General features: G+C 41.7%; 1 protein-coding gene across 5 annotated transcripts in view; it reads right to left on the bottom strand.

The window, feature by feature from the left end:
• Nucleotides 1–20237, bottom strand: part of GLT1D1 (glycosyltransferase 1 domain containing 1) — a 168027-nt gene that overhangs the window by 49604 nt on the left and 98186 nt on the right. For 4 of the 5 annotated variants that reach the window (XR_012243962.1, XM_073628023.1, XM_073628031.1 and 1 more), the window contains exons 8-9: nucleotides 18390–18439; nucleotides 10098–10141 (exon numbers count right to left, since the gene is read on the bottom strand). Coding sequence is in view for 4 of the 5 variants with exons in the window: in XM_073628023.1 (XP_073484124.1) it covers nucleotides 10098–10141; nucleotides 18390–18439 (94 nt within the window). In the remaining variant the exon portion in view is untranslated. The remainder of the gene's footprint in view (nucleotides 1–10097; nucleotides 10142–18389; nucleotides 18440–20237) is intronic. The other variant, XM_073628015.1, reaches the window with a different exon arrangement.

The following is a 20237-nucleotide window of genomic DNA, read 5'->3' as shown; positions in this document are numbered from 1 at the left end:
TTATCCCCAGAAAAGTCATAGAGCGGAAATCTTCCAATGGGGACACTAGTTCTGATGACCTGGGGTCCCCAAGGAATTTCCCTAATTTGAAGGGATTTCCTCTCACTTCCTGTTTGGCTATGGGGCGGGAAGTGAAGGTACAATGCCTTGCAAAAGTATTCACCCCCTTGGATTTTTACCTATTTTGTTACATTACAGAGTTTAGTTCAATGTTTTTTTTAATCTGAATTATATGTGATGGATCAGAACACAATAGTCTAAGTTGGTGAAGTAAAATTAGAAAAATATATATATATAAAACTATTTTTCAGAAATTAAAAAACTGATAATTGGCATGTGCGTATGCATTCATCCCCTTTATTATGAAGCCCATAAAAAGCTCTGGTGCAGCCAATTACCTTCAGAAGTCACATAATTAGTGAAATGATGTCCACCTGTGTGCAATCTAAGTGTCACATGATCTGTCATTACATATACACACTGTTTTGAAAGGCCCCAGAGGCTGCAACACCTAAGCATGAGGCACCACTAACCAAACACTGGAAATCTCCAAAGGATATCTCCAAACAAGTAAGGGACAATGTTGTTGAGAAGTACAAGTCAGGGTTAGGTTATAAAAAAAAATATCCAAATCTTTGATGATCCCTAGGAGCACCATCAAATCTATCATAACCAAATGGAAAGAATATGTCACGACAGCAAACGTGCTAAGAGACAGCTGCACACCAAAACCCATGGACCCGGCAAGGAGTGCATAATTCAGAGAGGCAGCACAGGGACCTAAGGTATCCCGTAGGAGCTGCAGAGTTCCACAGCAGAGACTGAAGTATCATACATACATACATGTACATAGGACGACAATAAGCCGTACGCTCCATAGAGTTGGGCTTAATGGCAGAGTGGCCAGAAGAAAGCCATTACACTCAGCAAAAAACAAAATTACACGTTTTGATTTTGCGAAAAGGCATGTGGGAAACTCCCAAAATGTATGGAGGAAGGTGATCTGGTCTGATGAGACTAAAACTTTACTTTTTGGCCATCAAAGAAAACGCTATGTCTGGCGCAAACCCAACACATCACCCAAAGAACACCATCCCCACAGTGAAACATGGTGGAGGCAGCATCATGCTGTGGGAATGTTTTTCAGCAGTCAGGACTGGGAAACTGGTCAGAGTTGAGGGAAAGATGGATGGTGCCAAATACAGGGATATTCTTGAGCAAAACCTGTACCACTCTGTGTGTGATTCGAGGCTAGGATGGAGGTTCACCTTCCAGCAGGACAATGACCCCAAACACACTGCTAAAACAACACTTGAGTGGTTTAAGGGGAAACATGTAAATGTGTTGGAATGGCCTAGCCAAAGCCCAGACCTCAATCCAATAGAAAATCTGTGGCCAGACTTAAAGATTGCTGTTCACAAGCGCAAACCATCCAACTTGAAGGAGCTGGAGCAGTTTTGCAAGGAGAAATGGGCAAAAATCCCAGTGGTAGGATGTGGCAAGCTCATAGAGAACTATTCAAAGTGACTTGGAGCTGTGATAGCCGCAAAAAGGTGGCTCTAAAAAGTATTGACGTTAGGGGGGTGAATAGTTATGCACATTGGACTTTTTCTGTTATGTTGTCTTATTTGTTGTTTGCTTCACAATTAAAAAAAAAAAAAAAAAACATCTTCAAAGTTGTGGGCATGTTCTGTAAATTAAATGATGCAAATCCTCAAACAAATCATGTTAATTCCAGGTTGTGAGGCAACAAAACACGAAAAATGCCAAGGGGGTGAATACTTTTGCAAGGCGAAAAGTATATATCTCCAAAATGGGACACAGATGGCGAAAAAAAAAATCTGACAGGGGTTATAACCCTCCCTTGCTCTATTCAAAATGAAAACAAACGTTTTTCCTATACTTTAACTTTAAGGTTGAAACACTTAAAAAGGAAGTACAGCTATTCATTATTTGCCAAAGCGTTCCCAAAGGTTCCAATTTTAAGTTGAAGCTGCTTCACTAGATATCGAACTGGTTAAATTCACAGTATATATTGTAAGAAAGGATGACTAATATTGATTATGACCTAGTTCTATTAATAATGTAATGCCAACAAGCCCAGCATATTGGACACTTCAAGCAGCTAATTAATAGGTTCAATTCACAAAGCTAACACACCAGTAGAAGGATCAATATTTTTAAAAAAAGGGGCAGTTTTTCTTTTTAGCCGAGTCCAGTTAGATTTGAAAATGACAATCACATGGCCTAAACAAACCTCTGTACGCATGTGTTAATACTTTGTGAATTGAGTCTATGCCACAACTGTTTAACTAACTGGTGGAAGTAGGTTTATAATTCCTGCATTATCGAGCTGAGTTCTCATGTTCAATATGCAGGTATAGGACCTGATCATGGTAGGTGCTGGCAAATGATTACAGAGCTAAGCAGATCTGGCCTGTACAGTGGGGACGGAAAGTATTCAGACCCCCTTAAATTTTTCACTCTTTGTTATATTGCAGCCATTTGCTAAAATCATTTAAGTTCATTTTTTTCCTCATTAATGCACACACAGCACATATTGACAGAAAAACACAGAATTGTTGACATTTTTTCAGATTTATTAAAAAAGAAAAACTGAAATATCACATGGTCCTAAGTATTCAGACCCTTTGCTGTGACACTCATACATTTAACTCAGGTGCTGTCCATTTCTTCTGATCATCCTTGAGATGGTTCTACACCTTCATTTGAGTCCAGCTGTGTTTGATTATACTGATTGGACTTGATTAGGAAAGCCACACACCTGTCTATATAGAACCTTACAGCTCACAGTGCATGTCAGAGCAAATAAGAATCATGAGGTCAAAGGAACTGCCTGAAGAGCTCAGAGACAGAATTGTGGCAAGGCACAGATCTGGCCAAGGTTACAAAAAAAAAAACAGGATTTTTAAAACAGCTTACCTGTAAAATCCTTTTCTTTGAGGTACATCAGGGGACACAGAGCCATAGTAATTACTATGTGGGTTATAGGCCACCTTTAGGTGATGGGCACTGGCACGCCCTAAATTAACAAGTGCACTCCCTATATAACCCCTCCCACTATTGGGAGTATTCAGTTTTGTAGCCAAGCAATACACGTGTATACCAAAAAGGGAGGGACCTCTGTGTCCCCTGATGTACCTCAAAGAAAAGGATTTTACAGGTAAGCTGTTTAAAAAATCCTGTTTTCTTTTCATACATCAGGGGACACAGAGCCATAGTAATTACTATGTTGGATGTCCCATAGCAATGGCAACAGAAGGGAGGGATACACAATAAAAGGTAGGGCATTAAGAGGCCAGAGGACTTATACTGCAGCCTGCAGTACACTACGCATCGATTTTATAGAATCTGGTAAATGTATGGACTGAAGACCAAGTTGCGACCTTGCAGATCTGAGCCATAGAGGCCTGGTAACGTAAGGCACTAACAGCCCTGGTGGAATGTGTTTTAACATGAAAAGGAGGAACTTTCTTCCTCAGACCATAAGATTGAACAATCACTTAACTAATCCATTTGGAAATAGTAGATTTCAATGCTGCTTGTCCTCTTTTAGGACAAGTTTTTGCAAATCTGAGCGGTTTCCTAAAAATAGGCCTTAACCGCTCTTACTACATCAAGGGAATGTAGTGCCTTCTTTTCCTTAGATCGAGACTCTGGGAAAAAAGGCAGAATAATATCTTGGTTCAAATGAGAACTGGTCATCCCTTCCGGTAGAAATTTAGGATGAGGCCACAATACCACCTTATCCTTATGCATGATTAAAAATATGGCTCTTTACAAGACAGAGCCGCCAATTCTGATATTCTTCTTGGCAGAAGATATGGCAACCAAAAAGACTATTTTTCTTTAAAAGAACTAAGGGAATTTCCCATATAGGTTCAAAAGGCTGATTCTGTAAAGCCGACAAGACTAAAATTCAAATCCCAAGGATTTAGAGGTGCCTTGACAGGGGGATTAATTCTGGTTACCCCCTGAATAAAAGTACGCACCAGAGAGTGAGAAGCAAGAGGCCGTTGAAAAAATATTGATAAGGCCGAGACCTGGCCCTTGATCGTACTCAGGGCCAGGTTAATTTCTAATCCCATATGCAGAAATTCAAGAATCCTACCTATGACATACTTCCTGGGGTGCCAACCCCTGGATCCATACCAGAAAATATGTGCCTTCCAGATTCTAAGCAACTGACTCTGGAGACCGGCTTCCTAGCATCAATCAAAGTAGACACTACTGAAGGAGATAACCCACGATCCTTTAGAATGTGGGTTTCAATAGCAAAACCGCTAAATTTAGCGTTTGTAAGGTAGGATGAAATACCGGACCTTGAGCTAGAAGGTCTGGCCATAATGGCAGGATCCAAGGGACTTCTACTGTCATCTTTATAATCTCGGCGCCACGCTAGTGCCACCAGAATCACCTCTCTTCGTTCCTGCTTGATCCTGAGGAGAAGTCGCGGAAGTAGCAGAACTGGAGGAACGCATAGATCAGTGAAAACTGATCCTATGGGAAGACCAAGGCGTCTGTTCCGCACGCTAGTGGATCCTTGGTCCTAGACACAAAGTTGTCGACTTTGTTGTTAATCTGGACGTGAACAGATCTACGTTCGGATAATCCCATTCTTGACATATTGAGAGGAAGATGTCGGGGTGAAGGGACCATTCTCCCGGAAACAATAGTTGGCGACTTAATAGTCCGCCTGCCAATTCTCTATCCCTGGAATGGACATTGCTAATAGAGAAGGTATGTTGCTTTCTGCCCAAGCTGGAACATGATTCACTTCTTTTTTGGACTGCTTGACTTCTCGTGCCCCCTTGTGATTGATGTAAGCCACAGCCGTGGCATTGTTGGATTGAATCCTGACAGGACAATTCCGTAGCCTGAGCGTCCAGAATTCCAGGGCCAGATGTACTGCCCTAATTTCTAGAACGTTGATGGACAGGGTCCTTTCTGGTTCTTGGACCATTTCCCCTGGACAGAAGCTTCTTCCAGGACTGTTTGCCAACCTAGAAGGCTGGCGTCCGTTACCATTTTCCAAGATACTGGTAAAAAAAGAGTTTCCATTTTTGGAGGTTGCTGATATTAACCACCAATTGAGGCTCAGACACACCTAGGTGGATGAGAGTATTGGAAAAAAAACAAAGCCTGAACCTTCTTGTTCCAGACCGAATAGCGTTTTGTAGCAGTCTTGAATTAAACTGCGCATAAGGAATGGCCTTGAAGGAGGCCACCATTTTCCCTGACAATTTCATGCACATCTGAATGGAAGGATTTCTCTTTGCTTTGACAAGTTGAATCAGTTCTTTAATGGAACCGATTCTTGCCTGGGGTAGGAATACCTTCTTTGTATGGTATCTATGACTAGCCCCAAGTATTGTAATCTCCTTGGTGGTTTTAAGGAGGATTTTTCTAGGTTGAGTATCGAACCTAGGCATTCCAGGTAGCTTACAGCAGAGATTCTTTGATTTAGGCCAGAGACTGATTGATCTACTAAAAGCAGATCGTTTAAATAGGCTAGGACTTATGCCCTGGGCCGTTAACCTGACTAAGGGAGGTGTCAGGAATTTTGTGAATACCCGTGGAGCAGTGGCTAGACCAAATGGCAGAGCCGCAAACTGAAAATGCGATTTTCTACTTCAAAGCGTAGAAATTTCTGATGAGCGGGAAATATCGGCACGTGGAAATCTGCATCTTTGATATCGATTGATGCCAGAACTCTCCTCCTTGCAAAATGGAGACCACCGATCGGATTGACTCCATGTGAAAGGACCAGATATTTAAGAGCCGGTTCAGATCTTTGAGATTTAAAATAGGACTTACCTCCCCGTTTCGTTTTGAAACCGTGAAAAAGTTTGAATAAAACCCTGAACTCTGTTCCTCTAAGGGAACCTCCGATATCACCTCTTGAGATAAAAGATGATCCAGAGCTAAAAAGAGAGACTTTCTTTCCCCTGGATTTCTGGAAACATTTGATTTTAGAAAACGAGGAAACGGGAATTCTAGGGACTCTAGTTTGTAACCTAGAGAAACTGAGGAAGCCCCCCCACTGTCCTGACATTGTTCCTGCCAGATTTGGAAATTGCAGAAGCCTTCCATCCACCCGTGCGAGCGGGGGCGCTCCTTCATAAGGAGGCCTTAGCATTTTGCTTTGCAGGCTACCTGCCCCAAGAACTCTTCTGGCCCTGGGACTCTTGGCCTTGACTTGGAGGCCGTCGAAACTGCCTAGGGGCAGATGCTCCTGGTACTGGAGAGGAAGCACGCTAAAATGAGAAATGTTTGAACTTCTTCTTTTACTGGCAAAAGAGAACTTTTCCCATTAGAAATCCTTTGGATATATTTATCCAGATCGTCTCCAATAACCGCTCACCATGAAAAGGCAACCTGGCTAGGAGTTTTTTACATGGTGCTTCGGCTGACTGGCAATTTACCAGCCACAGGACTCTGTGTATGTACTAGTCCCAACATAAGCCGTGAGGCTTAAATGATAGAATTTTTGATCGCATCCACCGTAAAACATAGTGCATCTGATATGCCATCCCATTGTTGGGCCTGCTGATCAGGAAGAATCTTAAGTATCTCTACAAACTGATCCTTTTATGGACTGAGATACCCCAATTGCCGTAAGAATCGGCTGCGCTACTGAACCTGCCAGAGACATTGAGATTTTTATTCACCGAGGTGATTGCAGCATTAATTGCTGGAACCTCCCACTTCTTATTGAATTCTTCCTCCATAGATACTCTTTATTGGAGGAAAAAAACAGCTTATCCAGGTGTTCCCATTCTGAATATATCAGCTTTTTTAGCCATGAATGGATAGGCGTCCTCAGACGGGGAAGGTTAGTGATCCCAACCGGGGGTGGGCTCATCACTAGACTGCACTACAGGCAGCAAAAGGGTTAAACGAACCAATCTAGTGAGGGAGTGTACCAGAAATGTGAGATTACTCCCTCCATACTAGGATCCTCAGAAGAGGATATATTAGTATCTTCCAGGTCTCTTTGAAAGACCTTCCTGATCCCCTGCCTCTTGTACCTCAAAATGAGGGTCCTGAGCACTGGATGGGGATCTGCTAGGATTGAACCCACTATGGAAAGTGATCATAGCATCAATCTTCTTTTCCACTAGAAATGGTAGAAGAAAAAACCTCCTGTGTGATATATATACAGGGACTGAAGTGTTCAGCGCTGCTGCAACACCAGTCTCCCCTGATGGCTCATTCTGAGTGACCGCATCACTCTCAGAGGAGGATGACATTCTTTTGGACATGGATTTAGGTTGTTTGTAAAATAATCAAACCACTACCACTCAAAGCCTAATGTTCAACAGAGGCACTACCAAAAGAATGCATACACTGCTAGGCTATAGTCCAGCAATAAAAAATGCTGCTATTAATGCCCAGCCTGAAGCAATAATAATAATGTGTCAAAGGAAATGCCTGTGTCATTAACCTGAAGTAATGCCACCTCTTTGCTCTTGTGTCCCTCCACAGCCTGCAGCAGCACCCAGTGTGCTTTTAAAAACTTCCTCCATGTGTTTCTGGCGTCGGAGAACGCTGATGCTGTTAGCCCCGCCCCCCCCGTGCTGTTTTATGGCTCCACCCTCCTTTTCAAAAGGACGGGTTTTCCCGCAAGAGCGGCAGGCTATAGGTTCCACTGGAATCCTGAGCCGGTCCAGCGGGGGGGTAAAACAACCGCCAGGCGGCCGCAGCGTTTTTTTTTTTAAAATTGAATCTGGGCCTTTAATCCCCCCGAGGGGGGAATTCCAGCGCAGGGGCTACCGACAGGAGGACAAGTTACCCCTTCTTACCACAGGATCTTGCTGCTTTGCCGGAGGAGAAGGAAGAAGTGTTCGCTCCTGACACAGTGGCTGTTTCCAGCATGAGGCGGTGAGTGCTCAATACAGCCCCCAGTGGTGACACATAGACATGACAACATTATACACTTAAAGGAGACTTTTCATAAAAATTTAAAAATCTCCACTTACCTTTTCCCGCCGCAGGGTTTTCTGTGGTAAACCATCAGACCCAATCTTCACCCTTCACAGTGGGCTCCGTAAAACCTTCAGGAACAGGGGAACCTCGAGGTATCCCACAATCCTGGACCTGCAACAGCACCCTGCCAGTAAAACTTTATTGGCCTTACTACCAAAAGTACTGGATTCCAGGGTCCAGCTCTCTAGAAAGAGAAGCATTCGCAAGCAAAAACCTCGTTTCTTCTGATATGTGGCCCGTGTACCATTCAACCTGGCCTGAAAGACACTCTGAATGGATCCGGTCAGCATGGCTAGCCCCAGCAAGGATTGTTCCAGTGGAGCTCAGCACAGCACATCTTTACTCGTGACCAACACCTTAGACACAGGCAAAAAAACTGAATACTCCCAGTAGTGGGAGGGGTTATATAGGGAGTGCACTTGTTAATTTAGGGCGTGCCAGTGTCCTTCACCTAAAGGTGGCCTATAACCCACATAGTAATTACTATGGCTCTGTGTCCCCTGATGTATGAAAAGAAATTTCTGCTGCACTTAGGGTTCCTAAGAGCACAGTGGCCTCCATAATCCTTAAATGGAAGACGTTTGGGACAACCAGAACCCTTCCTAGAGCTGGCCGTCCGGCCAAACTGAGCTATCGGGGGAGAAGAGCCTTGGTGAGAGAGGTAAAGAAGAGCCCAAAGAACACTGTGGCTGAGCTCTAGAGATGCAGTCAGGAGATGGGAGAAAGTTGTAGAAAGTCAAACATCACTGCAGCCCTCCACCAGTGGGGGCTTTATGGCAGAGTGGCCCGATGGAAGCCTCACCTCAGTGCAAGACACATGAATGCCCGCATGGAGTTTGCTAAAAAAACACCTGAAGGACTCCAAGATGGTGAGAAATAAGATTCTCTGGTCTGATGAGACCAAGATAGAACTTTTTGGCCTTAATTCAAAGCGGTATGTGTGGAGAAAACCAGGCACTGCTCATCACCTGTCCAATACAGTCCCAACAGTGAAGCATGGTGGTGGCAGCATCATGCTGTGGTGGTGTTTTTCAGCTGCAGGGACAGGACGACTGATTGCAATCGAGGGAAAGATGAATGCGGCCAAGTACAGGGATATCCTGGACGAAAAACTTCTCCAGAGTGCTCAGGACCTCAGACCGGGCCGAAGGTTTACCTTCCAACAAGACAATGACTCTAAGCACACAGCTAAAATAATGAATAATGAGTGGCTTCACAAGAACTCCATGACTGTTCTTGAATGGCCCAGCCAGAGCCCTGACTTAAACCCAATTGAGCATCTCTGGAGAGACCTAGAAATGGCTGGCCACCAACGTTTACCATCAAACCTGACAGAACTGGAGAGGATCTGCAAGGAGGAATGGCAGAGGATGCCCAAATCCAGGGGTGAAAAACTTGTTGCATCTTTCCCAAAAAGACTCATGGCTGTATTAGATCAAAAGGGTGCTTCTACTAAATACTGAGCAAAGGGTCTGAATACTTAGGACCATGTGATATTTCAGTTTTTCTTTTTTAATAAATCTGCAAAAATGTCAACAATTCTGTGTTTTTCTGTCAATATGGGGTGCTGTGTGTACATTAATGAGGAAAAAAATGAACTTAAATGATTTTAGCAAATGGCTGCAATATAACAAAGAGTGAAAAATTTAAGGGGGTCTGAATACTTTCTGCCCCCACTGTACATGACTAATTAAATAAAGAAGGAAAGTTTAAAGGCCCATACACATGATCAGAAAATTGTACGAAAAATACTGTGTTCGAATTGATCGGACAATAATCTGATCGTTAGTACACAGCTTTCGAGAGCCGGTCACAACAGTTCATGCACAATTATCCTATGCGACAAGCACAAACTTTTTTCTCGTACGATGCCAAATCGTACAATTTTAGCTTAACCAGTACAGTTGTTGTCCGAAAATACAACACATTGCATCACTTCTGAGTTTTTATTCTGTCACAAGAGAATTTACGTAACTTTAGTAACCTTTTTTTTTTTTTTGATATGAGATTAGCATGTAAGAAAAAATAAAAACGGAAAATCATTTGTCAAATAATCTCATTGTGTGTGCCAGGCATAACATACTTACTTGCTGAGCTTGGCTTTGACTTCATTTGTAAACAGTGGGTCGACCTACAAAAATAAAAGTGGGAAATCTAACCAAGATGGCCGATAATCCTAAAGTGGTTGAATCCTCTGACAAAGCATAACTCTCTATAGTGTACTATTCTCAAACCTGAGCACTAAGTATCATTTCTGTCTGCTGCTTCATTCCTCTGGTATCTATATGAGTCACTTCTGGGAGGTGACAAGGGAGGAAGCTCTAGCACACAGCCTAGGGGAGAATGGAGTTGTATAATCAATACTTAAAGTCACCAATGTTGACTGTGAAGAGTATGGGAGGACAGTGCCAGGGGTGGGACAGACAATAAGGCTGGCCATAGATGGTTTGAATCTCGGCCAGTTCAGCAGGAATGTACCAAGTTGATGGATCGATCAACTTGAGGTACAATCAGCCTGCCGGATTCTCCTATCAACACAGTATTGATGGGGGAATTGAGCGAATTTCTTTCCTGCAACCCATGTATGGGCTGCTTAAGGCAAGCCATAGATGATGCAATTTTCTTTCCACGGTTGCAGGAAATCGCTCATTTCCCTTATCAACACAATCAGTGTTGATGGGGGAATCCCTCCAGGAGGCGCTATAGTATTGTGTGATAAAGTTGTTTCAGGCATATACATACAATTATACAGTAGTTAAATATATACAAGTATGCCATATCCTGAGAAAGGGGGTTCTTACATTCCAAAAACATTGGGCTTTTCATCCTCACAGAACATCTACAGCTCTCCTCTTCTCCATAACATAAAAGGGAGGTTTCTATAGTTATCAGAGATAATAATGTAACTAAGACAGCAACAAAGGGCACATTCATCAGCTTACAAGGCTTCTGCCAGGATCAGCAGAAGCCTTTTTTTGCACTTATTGAACAGATTTATCAAAACAGTTTCAATTGTTTATGTAACAGTTTAAAGAGGAGCGGTTTATTCTTGGAGTTTACATACCCTTTAACCCCGGAGAGTGCAAACTGGAGCAGGTCAGACACTGCAAAATTGATAAAACCCTTGCAGTGTATATACAGTGCCTTGAAAAAGTATTCATACCAATTGACATTTTCCACATTTTGTCATGTTACAACCAAAAATGTAAATGTAATTGGGATTTTATAAATATGTGAAAAGTGTGGCGTGCATTTGTATTCAGCCCCTTTACTCTGATACCCCTAACTAAAACCTAGTGGATCTAAATGCCTTCAGAAGTCACCTAATTAGTCAATAGAGTCCACCTGTGTGTAATTTAATCTCAGTATAAATACAGCTGTTTTGTGAAGCCCTCAGAGATTTGTTAGAGAACCTTAGTGAACAAACAACATCATGAAGGCCAAGGAACACACCATAAAGGTCAGGGATAAAGTTGTGTTGAAATTTAAAGCAGGGTTAGGTTATAAAGACAACATCCCAAGCTTTGAACATCTCACGAGCACTGTTCAATTCATCATCCAAAAATAGAAAGAGTATAGCACAACTGCAAATCTACCAAGACATGGCTGTCCACCTAAACTGACAGGCCGGGCAAAGAGAGCATTAATCAGAGAAGCAGCCAAGAGGCCCATGGTAACTCTGGAGGAGCCGCAGAGAACCATAGCTCAGATGGGAGAATCTGTCCACAGGACAACTATTATGCCCTGTACACACGATCGGACATTGATCGGACATTCCAACAACAAAATTCATGGATTTTTTTCGACAGATGTTGGCTGAAACTTGTCTTGCATACACACGGTCGCACAAAGTTGTCGGTAAATACAATCGTTCTGAACGCGGTGACGTAAAACATGTACATCGGGACTATTTTTTATTTATTTATTTCAGGTACTTATATAGCGCCGTCAATTTACGCAGCGCTTTACATATACATTATACATTCACATCAGTCCCTACACCCTGAAGGAGCTTACAATCTAAGGTCCCTAACTCACATTCATACATACTAGGGCCAATTTAGACAGGATCCAATTAACCTATCAGCATGTCTTTGGAGTGTGGGAGGAAACCGGAGTACCCGGAGGAAACCCACGCAGACACAGGGAGAACATGCAAACTCCAGGCAGGTAGTGTCGTGGTTGGGATTCGAACCAGCGACCCTTCTTACTGCTAGGCGAGAGTGCTACCCACTACACCACTGTGCCGCCCACACTATAAACGGGGCAGTAGCCAATAGCTTTCGTCTCTTAATTTATTCTGAGCATACGTCGCACTTTGTGCGTCGGATTTGTGTACACACAATTGGAATTTAACCGATCGGATTTTGTTGTCGGAAAATGTTATATCCTGCTCTCAAACTTTGTGTGTCGGAAATTCCGACAGAAAAAGTCCGATGGAGCCCATACACGATCGGGATTTCCGACAACACAATCCGATCGCACTTTTTCCATCGTAAAATCCGACCGTGTGTACAGGGCATTAGTTGTACACTCCACAAATCTGGCCTTTATGGAAGAGTGGCAAGAAGAAAGTCATTGTTGAAAGAAAGTCTTAAGAAGCCCCATTTGTAGTTTGCAAGAAGCCATGTGGGGGACGCAGCAAACATGTGGAAGAAGGTGCTCTGGTCAGACATTGCACATCACCCTGAACACACCATCCCCACCGTGAAACAAGGTGGTGGCAGCATCATGTTGTGGGGATGCTTTTCTTCAGCAGATACAGGGAAGCTGGTCAGAGTTGACGGGAAGATGGATGGAGCCAAATACAGGGAAATCTTAGAAGAAAACCTGTTAGAGTCCGCAAAACACTGAGGCAAAGGTTCACCTTCCAGCAAGGCAATGACCCTAAACATACAGCCAGAGCTACAATGGAATGGTTTCGATCAAAGCATATTCATGTGTTAGAATGACCCAGTCAAAGTCCAGGCCTAAATCCAATTGAGAATCTGTGACAAGACTTGAAAATTGCTGTTCACAGACACTCTACATTCAATCTGACAGAGCTTTCACTATTTTGCAAAGAAGAATGGCAAAAATTTCACTCTCTAGATGTGCAAAACTGGTAGAGACATCCCCAAAACAAAAAGACTTGCAGCTGTAATTGCAGTGAAAGTTGGTTCTACAAAGCATTGACCCGGAGGGGCGGGGAGGGGGGGGGGGGGGCGGGGCTCAATACAAATGCACGACTCGCTTTTCAGATATTTATTTGTAAAAAATTTGTAAAACCATTTATCATTTTCCTACCAGTTCACAATTATGTGTCACTTTGTGTTGGTCTATCACAAAAAATCCCAATAAAACATTTACGTTTTTGATTGTAACATGACAAATATAGACAATATCAAGGGGTACGAATACTTTTTCAAGGCACTGTAACATACCTTGACAGGAGATTTTCTTTCTCAACAAAACTGTTTTATAATAAAAAAGGTTTTACTTAATAAAAAAGTAGGAAAAGGACAAGAAAAAGCCAGACAACTACCAGCATGCTATTTTTTAGTAAACACTATTGCTGTCATAGCATGGCCTCATATCAGAAGACAACTGTGTCATGATAAAGGTCATGTTTTTTGTACTCGAAAGCCAGCATATACATATACAAGTTCTGCATGAATTTTGTTTATTCCACTACAATGACCAGCATAATATTTGATTTCAACAATATGCTCCCATAGATAAAATGAAAATTGCACTCTGCATTTTTATTTTTGTGATATTCAATATTTAACGTACAATATATCTACAATGGTTACTTGTGAAGAAAAGCATATTATTCAAATCAAAAGTTGTGTCAGTGTGGTTTGCACATTTGTCTTCCACTCTGCTTGACATACAAATGTTTTTGTGCAGCAGAGCAGTATAAATTGCATATAGAACAATGGATATCCTTTATCTTATAATAAAAAACATGTGGGTAAATGAAGTTATACATAATGTATCAAACCACCTCATAAGGAAATGTTACTCCTACTGCGTGTTCTAGAAGTAAGAAGAACGCAATAAAACTTGAGTATAACTGCTTCTCAAACTTTATTGGATTTGCTAGTACAGTTCTGGAGGATATATTCCACCCCAATCTCCATAAATCGCCTCAGCTGCAGGTGCTCTGGGCGCTGACCCTGGAAGCTTGTCCTCTCTCCGTGTACAGGAAACAGAGAGGCCGCACAATAATGATGTTATTTCCTTCCATCAAACTTTATTCAAATGAACAATACATGTTGCCAATCCCCACCCTGGAGTCATCGTCTAAAAAATATTTCACTTAATCATAGATCTCTACGATTAAGGGCTTGTTTACAAGTGCGCCAGGCCGCCCCTCTGAAACGTGGTCCACGCTTGGATGTGTCATATTTAGCGATACAACTGCCGTACTATCACGCCGCAATCACATGGTACAGTATATACTGCATGCTGACCATAATGTCTTTTTTTTTTTAAAGTGATTGTAAAGTCAATTCTTTTTCAATAAAAATAACAAACATGTTAGGCCCCTTTCACACGGACGGACCGTCTATCCGTTTTTCTTCCATCTGTCACCGGACAACAATGCATCCCTATGGGCAAACGGATGACCATCTGTTACCCTCCGCTTCCAATTTTATCCGTTTTTTTTAACGTACAAGGCTATGTCCAGATCCATGAAAATGGATATCAACTGACGTTAACAGACAATGTCCGTCAACGTCCGACCAGTTAAGATCCGTTTGATTTTTGTTTATCTGTGAACTCAACCTATGACCCAGGCAGTAGTTGGACATAGGTAGTACATCCCCAAGGAGAAACATGGCAAGAGATGTCTCCCATGAGGAGCTTATAAACCTCACTGAAAAACTGCAATGGGAGGAGCAATGCTTTCTGGGTAATCTCTCTAAAGGCACAGAAACAGCTGTAAACGGATCAAAACGGATAGCAAAATGGATAGCAAAATAGATGAAAAAACGGATGTAAACGTGTACATTAATGGATGACAATGGATATTAACAGAACGGAAGACAGATGAAACCGGAGATTACCGGAACAGAAGACGGATGAAGCAACGGATAAGAACTGAAACATTTTTAACGTGGCAAAACTGACGGTGCCCGTGTGAATGAGGCCTAATACTTACCTGCTCTGTGCAGTTGGTCTTGCACAAAGCAGCCCAGATCCTCCTCTTCTCAAGTCCCTCATCTGTACTCCTGGCTCCTCCCTCCTGTCAAGTGCCCCCACAGCAAGCAGCTTGCTATGGGGCAACCAAGCAGAGTCACAGTTTCCTGTATCCAGTCAGACATAGAGCTGTGGCCCAGCCCCGCCCCCTCTCTCTCCTGATTGGCTGACTGACTTTGACAAATAAGTTATTTTATATTTCTGTATTCATAATTTCTTTCTTTTAAATTTATGAATGAATTTCTGCTTAGATTTTTCATAATACTGATCTCTGAATACAGTAAAAAGACACAATTATCCTCACTTCACTTTCTTATGTTAACATGAATGGCTTTTTATTTACCTTAAAACACATTCACACATCAAGAATGGGTCAAAAGATAAACAAAGCCATTAATAACAGTGATCCCCGGAGACTGTAGCTGTGTTAAGTGGGTGAGACACTATGAGAAAAATCGGACGAACAGTGTGTATCATGATATAACACACAATTATATTACCTTAACTTAGGAAATACCTATAAGTCGCTCACCTTGTAAAACGATTAACGTGAATAAATGTAAATTGTGTTAAATAACTTTAGGGAGCAGCTGGTAATGAGACCGAGGGTCTAATGATGTGTTAAAGAAATCAAATACATTTTATACCGTGCTCTAAGTACTCAAATATGCATACATAAACAAATAACAGTGCTGAAAAATCATAGGTGAATTCATAAAACATATGTGCTGAAGCACTAATGATAAACGTCCATATAATTTCCAAAGATAATTAAATTCAAATTAAATGACCATGCACCACCAAATCTTCTCCTGATGACATCAGACGTTACTGACGAAACGTGTCGGTCCGTAGAGCACGTGATACGCTAGTTGGAACACAGGTGGAACCCAAACGGCATACCTGCATGCTTTTTGAATTGGGCATATCATTTTTACTATGCCCCGTATGGAATAAAGGGATTTTTTTATACTACACAATGAGGAGCCCCTTTTTCTTGTTATCTCTGAATACATGATCAAGGAGCATATTGGGCCGTGGACCAGTCTCCCTTCAAAAGGCACACTCCTATTGGTATCTGCGCTTGGTCTGACTATCTGTAATGCATGTCAATTTCTTCTGGTGAGTAGATTGTTTGCCTGGTGGTGGTGGAAGACATTATCTCACCCAGTTCGCAAGGATTCTCATCACTAATGTTGATAGAATATTTTGGTGGTGGTATATTTGAGTACTTAGAGTGCGGTATGAAATTTATTTGACTTCTTTAACACAATGGTATTAACTTGTATGTTTTACTGCACACACTGAGCAAAAATTGGACGTTCACGTACAATAAAAATTTTAGAGCTTGCACCTTGGGGTTTTTTTTTTTTCGTCCAAACAATCAGAATCACCTGTCGAAAGCACAATACTAACAATCACATTACCGATCGATCGTTCCACGTACTAAATTTTTCTTACAATTTTCTTATAGTGTGTATACAGCTTTAGTTGGAGGGGAGTGGTCCGTCGGCAGGGTAGATGGCCTACAGTTTGACAATGTAGATGGCCATTGCCGGAGCGGTCTCACTGGGGGAAGACTTAAGGAGTTTCAGTTGAGGAGGGATAACCAAGACATGATCAACTTGATAAAGTGATTCTAAAGGTTTGTTTATTGGTATTGCACAAAGCAGCCCCGATCCTCCTCTTCTTGGGTCCCCCACAAGTACTCCTGGCACCTCCCCCGCCATAGCAAACTGGGGCTAGCTAGGCTTTCATTGCAGTCTTTAAACCAACGAAAAGCGAGAGAGCCTCAGCTCTCTTGAACATTGCTGGATGGAGATCTGCTCAGGTGAATATAGAGGGGGAGCTGCACTTAGAAGGCTTTTACCTTCATGCATAGAATGTATGAAGGTAAAAAACATTCAGTCTTTACAATCACATTAATACAGGAGCGCTGTCAGATCGAGACTTTGTGGGGTATGCTTACCTCACACCATACCTGCATCTTTCTGCTGCTGGAACAGGAGCAGTCTGAGGAGGAGGTGACCAAGGATGTAAATGGACAGCAGAATGATGTGGGCAGGGGGCAGGTGCCTAAACAATTTGACAGCTCTCCTGGATTAGCAAGCTGGTGACTTTTACACATAGGAGTGCTATCAATGAACACTGTCAGTAAACAGCTGTCTCTGTTTTGGCAATCTCAACTCTATCCAAAACTAGAAAAAAAAATTTAGCTCTCACCAGGCTTTAATAATGAGAAAGGGAATAGAAAACATTTCCTGCAAGTTTCGAGCAAACTGCTCAAATAATCTTTTTTTTTGAGTTACAAAAAAGCTTTTCTAGAATAAGACCTCACTATATGACCTGCAACCAAAGGTTCAGTGGACTCTCCTGCCAAGTCATTCTTGTAAACTGACTGGGCCAACATTTTTAGGTAGAAGGTGCCTACGAAGATAATTGTCCTGGATGATCTCAACTATCCCCTTCAGCTGTGCCAACAGATATATATGGCTCAGCATTTAATGCAGAATAAATTACTTTAGTTAAATGTTTTTTGATTCACAATTGTCTAAGGAGGCATTTTGTCTATGAAATTACACTCATACACTACAAACAAACTAGAAGGCTACAACTTTTTCTCAAAACTAAACTTATTGCTGCAGCTGTGATTCCATAACTTGCTAGAACTACTCTTACTGCATCCCTATTGCCTCATGACTTGTCCACATGATGCATATGCCATGTTGGATTTTATTGTGTTTATGTAAATTTGAATTTCATTAACACCAATCCAGCATCACAAAAGGCTTTTTATTTTTTATGATGTTGTGACACTGCTCACATACCAGGTCCTCCAGAAGTCATGAGATAAAACAAGGTGGCAGTAGAAGTCATATACAATATATATAGAACACCTGTAAATCTAAATTATGCTGGTTACAGGAAACATGTTTCATACGACAAGAGTTTTGAGGAGCTCAGTACCAGCGTAATTACTGGGGCTGTGTTTGAGTATAAGCCTGTCCCTGACCCAGACCTACTAATTGTTCCCAGCAAAAAAGGTAAGATAAACAGCCAAACATATAAAAACCACTGCAGAATCAATACAAAAAATGTATTAGCAGTCAAAACAATAAAATGATATTAAAATATATGCACTTAAATCCCAGATTAGTAAATTATCTAGAAAAATGTAAAGCTGTACTTACCATTGGTCCAATAATAGCCAAGTGAACAGTTGGTTCCCTTTTATGCCACTCTAGGATAAAGGATTTGCATTAGATTGGTACTAAATGATTTAATGTGATTTTAATATAATGTGCATGGAGCGGAAGCATCTAGAATTAGTAAAGCTTACAGTGAGTTGCTATGATTGCAATTTAATTAACAGCAGAATATTATCAAGAGAACTGTTATTCAGATTAGGCAAATATTTGTGCAGCGAAGCATGTTACTGCTGCTTAGGGGCAGCGAGTACAGCATGCACTTTTAATATTTTATGCTCTTGTAACACAGAGGTAGCGGATGCTGAAATTTCGCAATCTTACTAGCAGCGTGTACAGGGAAAAAAAAAAAACGGATGTGAACCCTAAGGCATTATCCCTGAATGAATGGCTCCTAAAATGGGACCTGATCTTTCACTAAATCATAAGGAAAAAATAAACGTAAAAAAATACATAATAGCATTTAACGCAGTCATATTTTTATGGAAGAATTTGTTTAAATCCCTGGTGCCCAACCTGCAGCCTGATGCTACATTTAGTCCTCTGGCACTTACTGTGTCCCCTCAGTCAACTGCAAAAAAATATTTTTTACACTGTCTTCTAGTAGATAATGGTTTTTGCTAATATGCTAAAGTTATTGCTTTTACGATCTTACCTTTTTCTGTGCTGCTTATCACCTTTTTCCTTTAAACTTTTACAAATGATCGTGCTGTGATGCAAGTCATTTTAAAGTGGGCTACAGAGATCACAACTGTGGAAGCACTGATTTGGAAAAAGAGGTGTAATAGCAATGATCTCCAACAATCTTGCATATTCAGGCTAATTTATCAAGGCCTTGCTTACATGGGCAGTGTTAAAAGTAGGTGGTTGACTTGCACGTTTACTGTCAACCCCAACACCCCCCGCCCCCCTTCCTTTCAGTTAAATATGGCTATGAGCCATGCTAGTACACACTGCTGCAGGTCATGTTCGTTCGGTAGACAGTACTGCCAGCAAATGTGACCCTTTCAAGTGAATAGGAGTGCGCTGCAATTGTCCTAGAACCTTTTATAAATGCAAGTGGTTGTTGCACAATGCTGCAGGCTTTCAAGAGTTAAAGCAGATATCCAGAAAGTGACAATTTGTAGTTCCCTGCAGCTCTTTACTACCCATTAACTCTACTTTGTCCTCCACTTCCTCAACCCAATAACGCACTCTTTGCCCAGGAAATTGACAAGCATTTACAAAATAAGATTAATACATTTCATGATGAGATATCAATTGTAAAGATATCTCTCCCACCTAACATTCCATGTCCACCTGCACATTCAATACTTCCCTCCTTTAACCCTGTTACCATAGATGAGATTGCTTAACTCTTTTTTTTTTTTTTTTAATGCCCACCTAACCATGTGGCCCTGCTTCCTGTTCCCATTAAACAACTATTGGTGATCCCATACTTAAAAAAAACATCTTTAGATCCCACAAATCTTCACAACCTAAGACCATCTGTTTGTTCCTGTTTACAACCAGCTGAGCTACCACCTCCTCAATAACCATCTTCGGTCTGAATTGCATCTGCAATACTCCACAGACACTGCTCTCCTAAAACTCACTAACTAAAACCATTAATAACTACTCAGTACTTTTACCGTTAGACCTCTCTGATATCTTTAATGTAGTTGACCACCCCCTCCTCCTCAAAAAACTCTATTCCATGGGCCTCTGTGACTCTTTCCTGGTTCTCCACTTACATTTCTCACAGGTATTACCTGCGCGTGATTGGCCCTGGGTGCAGACTGACAAAATCTAGAGCCGATCGCTGCATGAGCAATCACATGTGAGCCACTATGA

Source organism: Aquarana catesbeiana, linkage group LG01 (assembly GCF_042186555.1).
Source record: "Aquarana catesbeiana isolate 2022-GZ linkage group LG01, ASM4218655v1, whole genome shotgun sequence".
NCBI classification, from domain to species: Eukaryota; Metazoa; Chordata; class Amphibia; order Anura; family Ranidae; genus Aquarana; species Aquarana catesbeiana.
This window is presented reverse-complemented; position numbering and strand designations above follow the sequence as displayed.